The sequence below is a fragment of the Eschrichtius robustus genome, chromosome X, assembly GCF_028021215.1.
Source record: "Eschrichtius robustus isolate mEscRob2 chromosome X, mEscRob2.pri, whole genome shotgun sequence".
Taxonomy (NCBI): Eukaryota; Metazoa; Chordata; class Mammalia; order Artiodactyla; family Eschrichtiidae; genus Eschrichtius; species Eschrichtius robustus.
The window spans coordinates 131,995,369-132,013,372 of NC_090845.1; the positions used below are offsets into that span (position 1 = coordinate 131,995,369).

General features: G+C 45.8%; 1 protein-coding gene across 4 annotated transcripts in view; it reads left to right on the plus strand.

The window, feature by feature from the left end:
• MTMR1 (myotubularin related protein 1) overlaps nt 1-18,004 on the plus strand; it is a 67,414-nt gene that overhangs the window by 42,671 nt on the left and 6,739 nt on the right. For all 4 annotated transcript variants that reach the window (XM_068532977.1, XM_068532978.1, XM_068532981.1 and 1 more), the window contains 5 exons: nt 2,158-2,343; nt 2,802-3,008; nt 8,436-8,528; nt 13,180-13,293; nt 17,016-17,192. In XM_068532977.1, coding sequence (XP_068389078.1) covers nt 2,158-2,343; nt 2,802-3,008; nt 8,436-8,528; nt 13,180-13,293; nt 17,016-17,192 — 777 coding nt within the window. The remainder of the gene's footprint in view (nt 1-2,157; nt 2,344-2,801; nt 3,009-8,435; nt 8,529-13,179; nt 13,294-17,015; nt 17,193-18,004) is intronic.

An 18,004-nucleotide genomic window follows, 5' to 3' on the forward strand; every position in this document is an offset into this window, starting at 1 on the left:
CGAGCTTTTGACACAGTGAGTACCCTCTCCTTTTTGAAAGACTCTCTTCCCTTTTCTCTTTATCCTCCAGTCTTTGGCCGCTCTCCTCGGTCTCTTTTGCTCTGCATTCCCTAAATGTCGGCCTTCCGCAGGCTCTGGACTGACTGCTCTCCCCACCACACACGCTGTCCTTGAGCCCTGGACACCGTCCCCAGAGCCGCCGCCCTGCCCCTCTTCCGTGCTCCAGAGCTGTGCGCCCTGCTCCCGAGACAGCCCCACCGCTCAAAGCCCAGCGCTCTGTTCCTCCCCCAGAAACCAGTCCACAGTTTACAGTTCAGTGCCTTCTGGTCTGTTCACAGCGTTGTTAGACAGTCACCACTGTCTCATTCCAGAGCGCTTCCACAGCCCCAGATGGAAACCCTGTGCCCACTGGCAGTCGCCGCCCATCCCCCACTCTCCCCAACACCTGCCAACCACTAATTTACTTTCCATGTAGATTGCCTTCTTCTGGAAACTTCATATAAATAGAATGATACACTGTGTGGTTTTATGTGCCAGGCTGCTTTCACTTGGCGTGATGTTTTTACGGCTCCTCCGTGTTGTAGCGTGTACCAGTACTCCGTGCCTTTGTGTGGCTGAAAAATAGTCCATTGTAGGGATACAGCACAGCTTATCCGCTCATTCATTGATGGACATTTGGGTTGCTTCCACCTGATACCTGTTGTGGATATTCCTGCTATGATTTGTTGTGTACAAGTTTTCACGTGAATACCTGGTTTTAGTTGTGCGGGAGTTGGAATTTCTGGACCAGATGGTAGTTCCGTGTTTAACTTTTTGAGGAACCATCAAACTTTTTTCCACAGAGACTGTGCAATTTAAATTTCTACCAGCAATGTATTAGGGTTTCAATTTCTCTATATTCTCATAACAGACGTGTTTTGGATGTTGACCTCTGCAAAATATAAGCTAATTGTAGACCAGAGTTTGTTATGAGATTACCAAGGGGTGAGCCATATCCCCCTTTTTTGTTACACTTGCATTTTATTTTACTTAAATTACTTAAATAAATCTCACTGTTTGGGATTTACAAATTGTTTTATATAGAAGTTTTGTGGTAGTACTTTATATTTTTTAATATTTATTTATTTATTTTTATTTTTGGCTGCGTTGGGTCTTTGTTGCTGTGCGCGGGCTTTCGCTAGTTGCGGCGAGCGGGGGCTACTCTTTGTTGCAGCGTGCGGGCTTCTCATTGCGGTGGCTGATCTTGTTGCGGAGCACGGGCTCTAAGCGCGTGGGCTTCAGTAGCTGTGGTGCGTGGGTTTCAGTATTTGTGGCACATGGGCTCAGTAGGTGTGGCTCGTGGGCTCTAGAGCGCAGGCTCAGTAGTTGTGGCGAACGGGCTTACTTGCTCCGTGGCATGTGGGATCTTCCCAGACCAGGACTCGAACCCGTGTCCCCTGCATTGGCAGGCGGATTCTTAACCACTGCATCACCAGGGAAGTCCACAATACAACTTTTTTATTCAGATAGATGGTAGAACGTTTTAAAACCCAATTCGCCTTGTGTAAGATCCAGTTGTTAATCATTTTTAAAACTGATGATGGGTGATGGAAGATTGTTGTGGGTTGAACTGTGTTTCCATTAAAAAAGAAATGTGTTGAAGTCCTAACTCCTGGCACCTATGACTGTGGCCCTGATTTGAAATAGGGTCTTTGCAAATGTAATCAAGTTAAGACGAGGTCGTATGGAATTAGGATGGGTCCTAATCCAGTCTGACTGGTGTCCTTATAAGAAGAGGTACAGACACAAGGAGAAGGCCATGTGAAGATGGGGCAGAGATTAAGGTATCTATAAACCAGAAACACCTGGGGCCACCAGAAGCTGGAAGAGGCAAAGAAGGATCTTCCCCAAGAGGGTTCTGAGGGAACACGGCCCTGCCACTACCTTGATTTTGGACTTCCAGCCTCTAGAACTGAGAGAGGAGACATTTCTGTCACTTTAAGCCACTCAGATTGTGGTACTTTGTTCCAACAGCCATGGGAAACTCACACAAGGATGTAGGAGGCTTATTATAAACAGATGAGTTTGTCGCTTCTTTAATGGTCTCTATCTGGTTAACACTAGAAGGAACAGAAAAGTTAACTCAGATGAAGTGACATATATCTTTTGTTTTCACAGGCAAAGGGTGGGGGCTATGAAAGTGAAAGTGCATACCCAAACGCAGAACTCGTGTTCCTGGAGATCCACAACATTCACGTGATGAGGGAGTCGCTGCGAAAACTGAAGGAGATCGCGTACCCGGCCATCGACGAGGCGCGGTGGCTGTCCAACGTGGACGGGACGCACTGGCTGGAGTACATTCGGGTACTTGACGTGCTTTCTGCTTAAGATTTCTCTGCAGCTGGGCCATAAAGCTGTCTGGCTGTCTGGCTGTCTATCTGGGTGGTTTCTTAGCCTTGCAAATGAGTGCATCTTTGCTGTGTACTTGGGCTTTCATGGTTTCCATGGGCAGCATCCAAACTGTGGTCTTTGTTGGGGGGGGGGGCTTTTGTGACATAACGGAAAGCGATAATGCTTGCCTCAGATCAGGTTTTTAAAGTACTTTGTGGCCCCTTGATAAAGGACCCTATTTACTACTGTAGTTTTTTCTTCGTGTAAGTTTCTCTTTTTTCCCTCCGGTTACTAACGTTTCCTAGTGATTCTTAAATTGATTGCATTCTTGTTTGGTTCATTGACCTGAACTTCCAGTGTTCTCCACAGAATTCTTTTCGTTGTCATAGAAATTAAATGTAGCCTGGTTTAATGTGCCTTCTTTTCTGAAGATGCTTCTTGCTGGGGCAGTAAGAATTGCTGATAAAATAGAATCTGGGAAAACCTCGGTGGTGGTGCACTGCAGCGACGGTTGGGACCGAACATCCCAGCTGACGTCTCTGGCCATGCTGATGTTGGACAGTTATTACCGCACCGTTAAAGGATTCGAGGCTCTCATAGAAAAGGAGTGGATAAGCTTTGGACATAGGTTTGCACTGGTAAGTTGAGACAGTGAGGTGCACGCTTCATTATTTTGCTATATCCTATGCATATTCGTATCACATACCACACACACACACACACGCACAGGAGACGGCTTTGTGCTCTGTGTGAGACCTGAATCGCCATAAGAGAATGCCATGGACCTCAGCATTGTATGTTCCTGGCAGGGCAATCTTTTTTATTTCCCTTGTAGGTATGCCTTTATTTTTGTAAAGAATTAAGGTAAAATTCATATAACATAGAATTAACCATTTTAAAGTATATAGTTCCACGGCATTTGGTGCATTCAGTGTTGTGCAACCACCATCTCTATCTAGTTCCAAAACATTTCATCACCCCCGAGAGGACACCCTGTACACACTAAGTAGTCACGCCTCATTCCCCTCTTCCCACCAGCCCCTGACAACCACTAATGTGCTTTCCATCTCCCTGAACTTGCCTACTCTAGATAACTGACGTAAGTGGACTCATACAATATTTGTCTTGCTGTGACAGGCTTATTTCACTAAGCACAATGTTTTCAAGGTTTATGCATGTCATAGAACCTATCAAATTGTATCAGTAATTCCTTTTCATGGCTGAGTGGTATTCCATTGTGTGGATATACTGCATTTTGTTTATCCATTAACCTGTTGGTGGACACTTGGGTTATTTCCATCTGCTGGTGATTGTGAATAATGCTGCTGTGAACATTGGTGTACAAGATTTTGCCATACAAAGTACCATAAGACTGGGTGGCTTAAACAACAGAAGTTTATTGTCTCATCATTCTGGAGGCTGGAAGTCCAAGATCAAGGTTCTGGCAGGGTTGGTTTCTCCTGATGGCTCTCTCCTTGGCTTGCAGATGGCTGCCTTCTTCCTGTGTCCTCACGTGGCCTTTCCTCTGTGCACACACATCCCTGGTGTCTCTCTGTGTCCAGACTTCCTCTTCGCATAAGAACATGAGTCAGACTGGAACAGCCTCATTTCAACTTAGGGCCTTTAAGGATTTGATTCTCTCCCAATGCAGTCACATTCTGAGGTACTGAGGGTTAGGACTTCGACAGTGCTGGACACACGGTGGTGCTCAGTTACGTGTATCCTCCAGTTTTAATCTTCTAGTGACCTTGCGAGGCAGCTGCTACCATGGATAGATGGGGTAAATGGAGTATGAGCTATCTGCCAAGGTCACCCAGCTATTGAGGGTACAGCCAACCTTCAGTCAGGGGTTTCAAGCCTGCAGTCACTCACCTGCTGGGTCCGTCTACTATTCCTTCCCTCGAGTTTCTGTGGATGAGCTCCTACCTGAAGCCAATTTCTGTCCTTGCCCACCTGTCCCGTCATCCGGCTCACGGGCGGTTCCTGCCTCCATCCCCCCTCTCCCCTTGATCGCTTGCTTCCATTGATAGAAACGTGCTGTTACTTATCCCACCCTAAAACCCAACCCTCTTGACTGTACTTCCCCCTCCAGGTGTCACCCTGAACACCTGCTCCCCACTACAACAAATCTGCTCAAAACTAGTCTGTTCTGGCTCTCACTGTTTCTCTCCTTCTGGTCTCTCTTGAACCCGCTTCAGCCAGGCTTCCTCCTCACTCCCCCGCACCTTCGCCCTGCCACTGCTCTTGTCACAGTCACCAATGGCTGCCACTCTGCCAAGTGCTTCTCCTATCTGGCCTGAGCATTTGCTACTGGTCATTGCTCCCTTCTTCTGCAAACACTTTCTTCCCTTGGCTTCTAGGTGGCTACAACCTTCTGAATTTCCTCCTACCTTCTGGTCCTCCCTCTCTCCCCAACTTCTTTTTTTTTTTTTTTTAACACCTTTATTGTTCATCATTGTTTGTTTGCTCTTTAGTTCTTCTAGGTCCTTGTTAAACGTTTCTTGTATTTTCTCCGTTCTATTTCCAAGATTTGGGATCGTCTTTACTATCATTACTCTGAATTCTTTTTCAGGTAGATTGCCTGTTTCCGTTCTATTTGTTTGGTCTGGTGGGTTTTTACCTTGCTCCTTCATCTGCTGTGTATTTCTCTGTCTTCTCACTTTGCTTAACTTACTGTGTTTGGGGTCTCCTTTTCACAGGCTGCAGGTTCGTAGTTCCCGTTGTTTTTGGTGTCTGCCCCCAGTGGCTGAGGTTGCTTCAGGGGCTTGTGTAGGCTTCCTGGTGGAGGGGACTGTGACTGTGTCCTGGTGGATGAGGCTGGATCTTGTCTTTCTGGAGGGTAGGACCGCGTCCGGTGGTGTGTTTTGGGGTGTCTGTGAACCTATTATGATTTTAGGCCGCCTCTCTGCTAATGGGTGGGGTTGTGTTCCTGTCTTGCTAGTTGTTTGGCATAGGGTGTCCAGCACTGGAGCTTGCTGGCCGTTGAGTGGAGCTGGGTCTTACCATTGAGATAGAGATCTCTGGGAGACCTCTCGCCGATTGATATTACGTGGGGCCAGGAGGTCTCTGGTGGTCCAAAGTCCTGAACTCGGCTCTCCCACCTCAGAGGCCCAGTCCTGACAGCCAGCCAGAGCACCAAGACCCTGTCAGCCACACGGCTCAGAAGAAAAGGGAGGAAAAAAAAGAAGGAAAAAAATTTAAAAATTAAAAAAAATAAAATTTAAAAAACTATTAAAATAAAAAAAAATTTTTTTAAGTAGTAAAAAAAAGAAGAGAGCAGCCAAGCCAATAAACAGATCCACCAATGATATCAAGTGCTAAAAACTAAACTAAGGTAAACATAAAAATCAGGAACAAGTCAGTTGCATACAGCAAACCCCAAGTCGACGGTTGCCGCCAAAGCCCACCGCCTCAATTTGGGGAGGATTCGTCGTCTATTCAGGTATTCCACAGATGCAGGGCACGTCAAGTTGACTGTGGGGAGTTAATCCGCTGCTCCTGAGGCTTCACTCTCCCCAGCTTCTTAATGTCGGGGTGCCCTAGGGCTCAGTCCTCACATCGTTTCTTTTCTTTCTGTATGTTTCATCCCTTACTGATGTCAGCCAGTCCCACGATTTTAAATGCATGTATTTCACATCTGTCATCTCCTCCCCATTGCCACTGGGTCCCCCTTAGTTCAGGCCTGGCCAGCTCCCTTGGAACTGTTATGGCAGTCTCCCTGTCCCCTTCCAACCCCCTGTCCCCACTGTAGCAGATGGGGCATTACATAAAGCAGATCTGGTGCCGACTCTCCTCAGCACAAACCCCTCCGAGTCGGCCCACGGCCTACTGGGTTGTGGGCAAACTCCTCAGCGCCACGTCTGGGGCCCTTGGTGATCTGGCCCGGACCCACCTTTCCAGCCTCATCTCACCTCTCTCGCCTTGCCTCAACCGTGCCCTGCTACTTACGGCACCCCTGGTGGCCACCACCAACCACCCCCTCCCCACCCGAGCCTCCCCACTGCTTCTCATAGAATCTCTCCCTGGCCAGCCAGAAGCAAGTTCCTCCTGGTCCTTCAAGTTCTATCTCAAATAAGACCTCCTCCATGACTGTGACTCGTGACTTTCCCGCCTAGCTTCCTCCTCTAGACCATCCTGGGATGGCTGCTTGTTCCTTTGCAGCCCCACCGTACGCATCTCAGACTGGGAAGCCCCGGTGCACTTTATCGCCTCTGTTATTTACAGGTCTTCTCCTGCGACTAAACCACAAGTGAATTATTCATTGAGCCCAGATGCTGGGTCTCGTGTGTCTTGGTACCCCAGGTTCCTGGCCAGGGGCCTGGCCTCCACTGGACCCCACGAGACCACCTGAAATCCTGAGGGTTGGGGTGGGGGACGCCTTGCACTCCCCTGTTAGAGTTCAGTGCGTGTCTATTAAAAGAAAGAATGAATCTTAAATTGTACACCGTCAGTGCAAAACTTGCCCTGGTGCCTGAAATACTGAGGAGCAGGTTCCAGGAAACACATTAGTTTGTAAAGAAGGACAGAGATAATGCAGCGCACGCGGCCGCTCGGAAAACAGTATGGCAGTGCCTCAGAAAATCAAACAGAGAGCTGCCATGTGATCCAGCAACTCTGCTTCTGAGTATGTACCCCAAAGAAGTGAAAACAGAGACTCAAACACTTACTTGCCCACCCATGTTCATAGCAGCATGATTCACGATAGCCCAAAGTTGGAAGTAACCCAGTGTCCATCAACAGATGAATGGTTAAATAGATTGTGCTCTGTCCGTACAGTGGAATGTTATTCAGCTTTCAGAGGGAAGAAAATTCTGACACCTGCTACAACACGGATGAATTAAGAGGACATTATGCTAAATGAAAGAAGCCAGTTGCAAAAGGACAAATAAACTGCACGACTCCACGTGTAGGAAGTATCTAGAGCAGTCAAATCTGTAGAGACACAGGAGGATGAGGGGGGCCAGGGGCTGGGGGAGGGGAGTAGGGAGTTACTCTTTCAGTTTGGGAAGTTCTAGAGACGGATGCTGGTGATGGCTGTACAACAGTGTGAATGTACTTAATGCCACTGAACTGTACACTTAAAATGGTTATGATGGTAAATCTGATGTGTATATTTCACTACAATTAAAAACTCTTTTAAAAAAGAAGGCAGCATACTGTTCCTTTGAGGTGTTCATGTTGACTTGGTCATTTCTTTCTTTTTCTGTCTTTCTTGGTGGCGATTTCATAGGCCCAGTATTTCTCGATCTTCCTGTGTAGTGATCGCCTTGTATCTTCATAACTTTCTTTTTCAGCCTTTTGCTTAGTCATCAGATTACTTGAAGCTTCTGTTAGAATGCCCACTCCTGAGCTGTTTTTAACTTGATATTTTCAGTGTTTTTTGTCAGTCCTGTTTGTGTGTTTGAAATCATCTTTTACCTTTTAATGTGAATCTATTAACATCTTGTAAAATATCAAAAGGTATGATATACAATACTGGATATCAGTTATGTCTTAAAACTGGAAAAAAAAACCTGGAGATACAATCCCGGACTGCCTTGAAGACTCCCCATTACCATTTCAACAGTGAGGCTTTGAGGTTCTCTGAGTCATGCAGAATTGGCTAAAACTTGTAGATTGTTAATTGCTGTTTTGATTCTCAGACTTCCTGACATTTCTGAAAACTGGGGGGAAAAAACTACACTTGTGGAGAAAACGGCAGTCGTCATGTGCTTCGTGAGCTGCTAATTGCTGGTCCCACGTTGACACTGAGCACCCGGAGTGGTGGCTGGGGTGGACTGAAAAGTTGGCTGGCCTCTTGCTTATAACTTCTCGATCTCGACTGTATTAAAGGGAAGTTATGAAACAATCAACATGTAAAAACAGTACACTGAAATTTTGTTTCCTAAGAGTAATGGCAGTCGGTTCAACGCAATGAACGTTTTTGAGTGCCTTTTATGTGCCGGGAATTCTGTTAGGCCTTGGGACATATAAATGAGACATGCTTCTTGCCACCAGGCAATTTAAAGTGACTTTGAGAGGACCATGGCACACATTAAAATGTTTAACCTCCTGATTGTTTTCAGCGAGTGGGCCATGGCAATGACAACCATGCAGATGCTGACCGATCCCCTATATTTCTTCAGTTTATTGACTGTGTTTGGCAAATGACGAGACAGGTGAGAGATTTCAAGTCTATTTCTGACCTTCATAGTCTGATCCAAACATATCTTAAAGTTGAAGACAAACTTTAATTTCAGGTTCGTTCAAAGTGAAGATGTGTGTGTTAAATATGACCCCTTCTGTCATTTAGCTCAGTTTGATTCTAATTGCTTAGAGGTATAAGCAGAAAATTGGAAACAACCAACTTCACACCAAAAGGTGCTTTTCTCCTGCCCCTCAGTGCCCCTCAGTCCTTCTCTTTCTTTCGCTTGCCCTCTCTCTGTCAGGGCAAGCAAGCACAGCCCGCTGCTGGGCAGGTGCTGGAAGATTCCCAGGTGTTAGAAATGGGGATGTGACTGAACAAAGGGGGTGGAGACCAGGGAATGCAGGACCCTCTACGCCCCGCCCCAGGCCACAGCCCCTCCCACCCCCAAGGTGAGGAGGAAAAGGACTGTCCCAGGACCAGTGGCAGATAGGAAGCTGCTGAGCGTCCTGTCATTCCTTACCCGGCAGTGCATGGGGCCCTGGTAAGCCAGGTGGCCACGCAGGGGGTCTCCCTGCCCTAAGCCAGTCGGCCCGATGGTCAGCAGGCCAGAAGGCATGTGCTGTTTCTTCCCTCATCTCCAGCGTCGAAACCTGAGTTTGGGGTCTTACCCTCATGATAGGACATTGTGCTGTACAAATGGACCTGGAATCAGAGCCAGAGAGCAAGCCAGAGTGCCGGAGGGAGCCAGAGGGACAGAGACAGGAGGGAAACCGAAATAGAGGCAGAGATACAGTGAGAGGGACAGAGGCGAGGGAGAGGGAGAAAGAGCAAGCAAAGTACGGAGCCCTTTCCAGAGTGCCTGCTTGGGTGGGACTGTGGGGAAGAGAGGATAGAAGAGCATGGCCTGGGCTCTCTCCTTCCTGTTGACCTGGAGGTCTGGCCCTGACCGCTTCAGGCACATGAAGGGGACCATATCACATTAAAGATGCGCCTGCTTGGGCCCTGCCCCTGGAGACCCTTCTTCCTGTGGGCCTGGGGAGAGGCCCAGGTGTGTGTAGTTGTTAAAAGCTCCCCAGGTGGTTCTGATATGAACATGAGCTACAGGACAAGTGATCCAGACAAGTGGTTCCCAGTGCAGTCCTGGGGCCAGTAGCCTCAGCCTCCCCGGAACTGAGAGATGCAGATTCTCAGGCCCCGCCCCAGACCTGCTGACCCTGGATGGGGGGCAGCACTCTGTTTCACAAGCCCTCCAGGGATTCTGCTCTACTGGGGCGCTGCTTAAACTTCATTGTGCACACAAATCCCCTGGGGATCTTGTCAAAATGCAGTTCTGATTCATGGGTCTGGGGCAGAGCCTGAGAGTCTGCATTTCTAGCAAGCTCCCAGGCTGTGCTACTGGTCCACAGATCACACTGGGGTAGCAAGGATCGTGAGAGGATAGACAGATATACCTTCAGAAATTAGAAAAAAAAGCGGGGTGGCGTGGGGTTCTAAGCAGCCGAAGTCGAGTTCACAGAGTCCTCAGGCCCTCCCTTAGAACTTACTCGTACTTTTAGACCCAGCTTCCCCAAGCTGATTGGGCTCTTGCATCATCTGAGTGCTAGTTCACGGCTGACTCAAAGCAGCCAGTTAGGTAGAGGGGTGGGAGGTAGAGGAGGGGCGGTCTCAGCGGCGGGCACCCGATGGTATGAGTAACAGGGAACGGCAAACACATACTCAAAAGGCATGGACACTGGCCTGAAGTCTTACTGTTTTGTAGTGCCATGTACTCGCAATTTGTACTGATTTCCAAGCCAGTAACAAAATTAAATGATGGTTACATTCAGGTTAAGACAAGAAGGTATGAAATACATTTCAGAAAAATTACATAAAAAGGCTGAACACAGAAAATAATTCTGATGCTTCTGAAGGGATAAGCACCATTTTTGTGGATGTGAAGTAGCTTATTCCTCCCAAATGCCTAAAGTGTGTGTGTGTGTGTGTGTGTGTGTGTGTGTGTGTGTGTGTGTGTGTAGCATCTTCAAACTGACTTCCATTCTTCATATTGCTTAGTGCCTATTTTCATGTCTAATTTATATAATTTTTGTAATGTTTACTGGATTTTTAAGAAAGAAAATGAGGGGTTTGGGTTAGAAGATTTCAGATGCCTCTTACAAGCTTTAAGATTCTGTCCATGAAATGTGTATAATTAATTTCTTTTAAAATACCATTGTTAATGCATTAGAAGGAGACACACCAGTCATCAGTCTAACTATGAATTAAGTTACAAGTGAATGAGATATGTAGCTTGTCAGAAAAGATGCATTCATGTGACAAGATTAACTTATTTTTAGGTTGCCTACTGCTAAATCAAATAAGCTAAGTCAGTGTAACGTTGTTAGACATCTCAATGAAATGAACTAGTCTGTGTGCACAAATTGATATCAAAGGAACTGAGGGAAAAAGTCATTGAAGGACTCCAGGGAAGAGTCTCAAAGACATTCTGCAATAACCTCAGTTTAACAGACTTTTTACCCTTTTGGATCGGTTTAATAGTTGATGTTTTTGTCCATCAATAGGTGCAGAATTTCATTATGGATTTCTATGGGGTTTTTGAGACCACACTTTTTACAGTACATGGTATAGTTTCTAGGAGAAAAGGCTAAAACAAACTGTGAATCACAGAGGCTTAGTCTTTTATCTGTATATAGCGGTTGCTACTTCCTCTGATGAAACGTTTCCTGAACTGAGTTTAACACTACAATGCCCTTCGGATGCGAATAGCAGTCCTGACCTAACATGAACAGATGGAGCCTTTGTGTCCCCGTGTTGCTGGTGCCAACCGGCTTGGGCTGAGCCCCGCCCACCCTGACCTCCCATACCTGCTACCCACCTGGCCAGAGTAAGGCTTGTAGTCAGTGGCGATACCCACCTCCACGGCCCGCCCAGCCCAGCTCCCAGATCCAGGATGCGGGCTCAGGGTTAGGACTACAGACTCATATGACTTCAAAAATATGTCAGTAGAAGCTTTGCTGTCCTGTTGATAAATGTATATTTTTAAACGTTTGAAAATGAAACACAGACCTTCCATTTCTATCCTTGATTTAATTGCTTCAGTATATATGTAACTGTTATATTTTTGCTTAAAATTCATAAATTTCTTGGTGCCAATAACTTATAAATAGAGCATGACTAAGCTGCACAGAAAAATACTAGAAAAAATTGACATAATGTACTTGGCCAGATTTAGTTGATTTAGTTCATCATTGATTTGGTTCATCTAAGAACAAGATTAAAAAAAAAAAAAGTTTTGTGTTTCTCTGAGAGCCATCCTTAAAGGTAGAGAGAGGCAAATCTTCTTAATCTAGGGCAGCTGAGCAGAATTCCTTAGGCTGGCTAAGGTCATAGCCTGGTGAGGAAAATAACAATTTCAGATGGAGTTTGGACAGTCCTGAATTGACCCTTGTTTCGAATTGAGAAGCTTGTCTCTGGTCTAGTAAAGTAATAAAGATAAGCTTAAAAAATAAACTTTCCATCAGTGACCCTGGTTGTCACTCTAGAGATGACAGAATTAGTTGTGACAGTGTGCAAACATCTCTGATTAGGGAATAGATCTTTAAAGTACGCTGATGCACAAAAGTATGCTGGGTAGTTCTATTTGGTTTTGTTCTAATTGGCTTTGCTTCATTGAATAGGCGATGAGTATTTCACTATGTTTGTACATTAGAATTCTGGTACATGGTAGGCTCCCAGTGCATGCCTGCTGCTAGGATCATTATCATCATTTCCAGATCGTCTCTGTCACGGCTACTAAATATCAGCTACTGGCTAGAACGTCACGGCAATGGTAATTCTGTGCTGGAATTTTGCTAGCCCCATTAAGAATTACCTGAAACAGCACCTGAGAGGATCGTGTGGTTTTCCTCCTTATTCTGTTAATATAGCGAGTTACAATAATAGTTTTGTTTTGGTTTTTTTTTTTTGGTAACCTTGATCTTCAAATCTTAAACCAGCCTTGCATTCCTGAGACAAACCCCACTTGGTCATGTGGTGTTACCCCTTTTACGTTATATATTGCCAGGTTCAGTGTGCTTACATATTGGTAAGAATCTGGGGATGTATGTCCATGGAGTTGTCTCTGTGGGAAGGTTTTTAATTTCGAGTTGTTTGTTTAATAGAAAAGGACTTTCTATTTCTTCTTCAGTCACTTACCTGGGAATCTCCCTCCCTTCTCCGTGACTCAGAATGTGCCTCCCCAAGGGAAGCTGGGACGGTAGTAGGACTTGTCTCATTGGTTTCCATTCTGAGCTGGGGTGGGGTGTGGTTATCCCAGTCCTGTGCTCCTGGCTGTTGCCAGTGTCTACAAACAGCTGGGTCGTATATTTTGTCCAGCTCTCTAGTTGTTTCTGGCAGAAGGGTGAATGCAGGCTGTTCTGTCATCGTGGCAAGAAGTGGAAGCTCCATAAGCTTTCTTAGGCACTGAAAAGTACAACAGTTTTTGTTGCTTCAGGTTGTTCCTCAGCCAGATCTGTAAGCTTGGCCCGGAAACTAGAGACAATTAGGTTCTACGTGGCCTCAGTTTTCCTTTTAATCTTTGGCTATATTCCAAGTTGTAGCTTAGCTGTCTTTCAAAAAAAAATTAGTACCAGTTTGTTTTAGAAATTGAACTTTAAAACTAAACCTTATTTCTCTCTCCATTTAAGTTTCCTTCAGCATTCGAGTTTAATGAACTGTTCTTGATTACAATTTTGGATCACCTTTATAGCTGTCTCTTTGGGACTTTCTTGTGCAACTGTGAACAGCAGCGACTGAAAGAGGTAAGTGTATCATAGCCTCTGGCTTTCCTGATTGCTCGAGTGCCTTTCCCATTAAGTGCCACTGCAGAAGGGGGACTGAATGGAGAGGGGACCTGGGTCTCGCCCTGCTGCTGTCTGTAAATGGAGGGGTTGCACGAAATGCCCTCCCAGGGTTCACCAGCCCCAGCGCATGTGTCTAATCTTCCAGCTGAGTTGACGAAAGCCCCCTTCCTTTACGGGTGCTGGGGCCCAGGGAGCCCACAGCTCCCTGAGGTCTCCAGGGTCAGGACTAGACTCTGGACCCCCTAATCTCCAAAATGCTGTGATCCTGCTTGTCTGTCTCTGTGCTCTTGGGCAGAAGGGTACTGGGAGACCGTGGACAAGGAAGTCTGTAGATGAGCCCAAACCTCTCCCGAGGTAGCAAGCCTCAACTTTGTTTCCATCAAGCTGATAAAGGAGCAGTTACCAAGCTTCTCTGTTGGATTTACCTCTTCCTTTTCTCCTCACTTTGGGACAAAAGACAGAAATGATCAAAAGTGAGGAAGCACTGGGGGAAGGCAGCTTAAAGAGTGTCCTCTGGTTCATAGAAAAGGACTTCTGCCAGCGGGTTTAGTGTGCTAGAACATTCGAGAACTTAGGAGAAAACGGCAGGCCCCCAGAGCCCGCCTCCCTCTCTCTCAGTGCACAGCTAACCACTCCCTCACCCCATGCCCTCCCTCTCTGGTTCTCCCCCACCTCGCTGGCCTTCCCTGCTCAGTCTCAGTCTCTTTCCTTTTAACCCATCTCTAAACTTGGAGTTGCCCGGGCCCGGGTCCTCTTCTTGTTCTCTCTCTAGGTAACTTCATCTGTCTTGGGGATCCAAATGCTGTTTTCCTCTTCCTCCCCCACCCTTTTGCATCCCACTCAGTGGCACCTCTGCCCATCTAGGTGCTAAGGCCACATACACACATAGGGGCCATCTTCAACCCCTCCCTCGCCCTCACCTCAGCTGCCACGTTCAGTCCCTCAGTGAGTACTGCCAGCCCTGTCCCCAGGATGGATTTGTAATCTGGCCACCCCTCACTACTCCGCCACGACAAGCCTAGTTGAAGCCTACCCAGCCCGCAGTCTCGCATCTGGAACTAAGGCAGCTGCCCAGAAATGAGCATTTCTGACCTCCAGGGAATCCAAGCATAGCGACCAGGGCAGCGCTCCCAGACTTCAGACCGGTCACGTGCCTCTCCTCTGCTTGAAACCTCCCTGTGGCTTCCCACTGTGATCAGGGTCAAGTCCACATTCCTGAGGGCCCAGTGTAATGGGGCCCTGTTAACCTCCTAATGAAGAAAAAGAATTTAAATGAGTGAATTTTATGGTGTGTGACTTATCTCAATAAAGCTGTTTTTAAAGAAAACGTCAACAGAACAATATGATTCATATGTAGAATTTAAATCCTTGTGGTCTTATCTTTTTTTTAAATCAAAATGTACTCTAAAAAATCACCTCTCTTGAGATGTAATTTACATACCATACAATTAACCCTTTTAAAGTGGACTGTTCAGCGGTTTTTAATATATTCAGGGTGCAACCATCACCACCATCTAATTTCATAAAATTCTCATCACCCCAAAAAGAAGTCCCATACCCGTTAGCAGTCACTCCCCATTCCTCCCTCTGCCCAGCCCCTGGCAACCACTAATCTACTTTCCGTCTCTATGAATTCACCTCTTCTGGACATTTTGTATAAATAGAATCATACAGTTATTTGTCCTCCTGTGTCTGGCTTATTTCGCTAAGCATACTGTTTTCAAGGTTCATCCATGTTTAGCATATACCAGTGTGTCATTCCTTTTTCATGACTGAATAATATTCCGTTGTATGGACAGACCACAATTTGTTTATCTAGTCATCAGCAGATGGACATTTGGGTTGTTTCTACTTTGGGCTCTTATGAACACTGCTGCTGTGAGCATTCATGTTCAAGGTTTTGTGAGGACATATGCTTTCACTTCTCTTGGGGAGACACCTAGGAGTCCAATTGCTGGGTCATATGGTAGCTCTCTGTTTAACCCTTTGAGGAACCCCCAGACTGTTTTCCAAAGCAGTTGCAATAGTTAACATTGTTACCAGCAATGACTTAGGGTCCCATTTTCTTCACATCTTTGTAGACACTTGTTATTGTTTATCTTTTTGATTCTAGCCCATCCCAGTTGGGTGTGAAGTGATATTTCATTGTGATTTTCGTGTGCATTTCTCTGAGGACTGATGATGCTGAGCATCGCTTCATGTGCTTACTGGCCATCTGTATATGCCTGTGGACAAATGTTTATTCAGAGCCTTTGCCCATTTTTATTTGGGTTATCTTGCTATTATTGAGTGAAAGAGTTCCTTATGTATTCTTTACATATATAAGTCCCTTATCAGATATGACTTGCAAATATTTTCTTCCATTCTGTGCACTGTGTTTTCACTTCTTTGATGGTGTCATTTGAAACACACGTCTTTAATTTTGATATAGTCCAACTTATCTGGGGTTTTTTTGTTGTTATTTTTGCTTGTGCTTTTGTTGTCATATCTAAGAAACCATTGCCTAACTCAAGGTCATGAAAATTTAAGCCTGTGGTTTCTTCTAAGAGTTTAGCTCTTACGTTTAGGCCTATTGTCCATTTTGAGTTACTTTTCGTATGTGGTGTGAGGTAACGGGTTCAACTTCATTTTTTTGCATGTGGTTATCTAGTTGTCTCAGCACTGTTTGTTGAAAACATTGTCTTTCTCCCGTTGAATTTTCTTGGCATCCTTGTTGAAAATCAGTTGACCATAAATGTGAAGGTTCATTCCTCTACTCTCTATTCTTTTTCATTGATGTATATGTGTCTGTCTATCCATCCTATGCCAGTACCACCTGTATTGATTGCTGCAACTTTGTAGTAAGTCTTGAAATTGGGAAGTGTGAGACTTCCAAATTTGTTCTTTTTTCCCAAGATTGTTTGGCTATTTGGGGTCCCTTGAGTTATTGCTGGTGTTTCTCTTGTAAATATAAAATATAAAATATGAAAAGATCCTAAATCTCTTGTGTCTAGATAACTTGGGGAGACGTCAGCTGTCTTGGGAGCAGCAGAATGGTGGACAACACTCCTGGCCTCACCGTCTTCTCACTTTGGCTTTGTACTTGATCCATGTTTAATGTCTGTCTGCCCCATCACGCCTGTGGGTTTGGGTGTCTGCATTCCGATGAGCAATGCGAAGTTACAGTGTACTGTAGAATGGGGAGGTGGGGATCTATAATTTAATGATATATTCTCTATATAAGGCTTCTTCAGCCTGCCACCCCACAGGTTTCCCCCCAGATAGCCATGATTTTCCAGTGAAAGGAATCTTATCTGTAAATTCTACCTATGGTCCTTAATATTAAGGGTCACACAAGCAAGGTGCAAAAAAGAATAAAAAAATGTATTTGTTAAATATGGGCCCCATCATCCTGGGACTGTTAGAAAGTTCTAATTCTGCCTTCAAACAGACACAGTCGCCAGATGTCGTCTGACTCAGCAATACGTTTTTCTAGGACAGTAACTGGTTTGTTTTTGGGTCATCCCAGCACGAGGCCGTGCGTGCAGAGGGATGGGGTGGGACTTAGTAAATGTTCCTGATTTTTATCAGTTGAACCCGCTTCATTGTTCAAGTCCTTTTCTCCACGTGGTACAAATTCTTGAGGCTATGTATGAAGGAAAGTTGAATTTATTTCAATGTATTCCTTTTTTGTTTTTCAGGATGTATATACAAAGACTGTATCTTTATGGTCTTATATCAATAGCCAGCTGGATGAATTTTCTAATCCCTTCTTTGTGAATTATGAAAACCACGTCCTATATCCTGTTACTAGTCTGAGTCATTTGGAATTATGGGTAAACTGTTACGTGCGATGGAATCCACGAATGAGGCCTCAGGTACCTTTTTGTTTTTCTTTTCAAAAAAAGCATATCTTTCTGCCCAAGGAAACGTGGTGGTGTAGAATTATGTGAAGGTACACAGCTGATGAAGTGTTGTAAATTACTGCATTTGTCAGTCCTTCCGATGACTCGACTTGGTCACAGCTTACAGACTCTGGTAGCACAACGGAAAGAGGGCACGTGCCGACTCACAGAGCACGCACCCCCTTGAGGAAGCGGTCGTTTCCCCCTCCCTTTTCACTGTAAGATCTGCTGAGATTGAAGAAATATTACAGAACAGTGCACAGCAGGGCCAGGCAGCCGAGCTGTGGTCGCCCTTGGTGTTCGGTGGCTGAGCTCTTCCAGCTGGGTGGCCGGGATGCGGTGGGTGTGGGTGAGGAGAACAAGGCAGCCAGCCCTCACCTCCATGGGCAGATGGCTTTCTACTGAGGGTTCTGGGCTTTGTTTTTTTTTTTTTTAAGTTGAATTGTCTTCGGGTTTACTGGCCGTGCACCAGGAGCATGTCTCCAGGGCCCAGTTTGACCTCATCACTTCTGTCGGCCCCAGATGTGCAGATATGCCTTTCCTCTCTGCCCTCCTCCTGCTTGGTCCCCTCCCTCTTGCTCTGTGCCTTCAGAGTCTCTCCAGGCATGTTTCATCTGTCTCCTTCTGCGTGGGCAGCCGTGACAAAGTCCCACAGACTGGGTGGGTCAAACAACAGAAATGTATTGTCCCCCAGTTCCGGAGGCCAGAAGTCCAAAATCAAGGCGTCTCAGGGTTGGTTCCTTCTGGGGGCCGTGAGGGCAGGATCTGTTCCAGGCCTCTTTCCT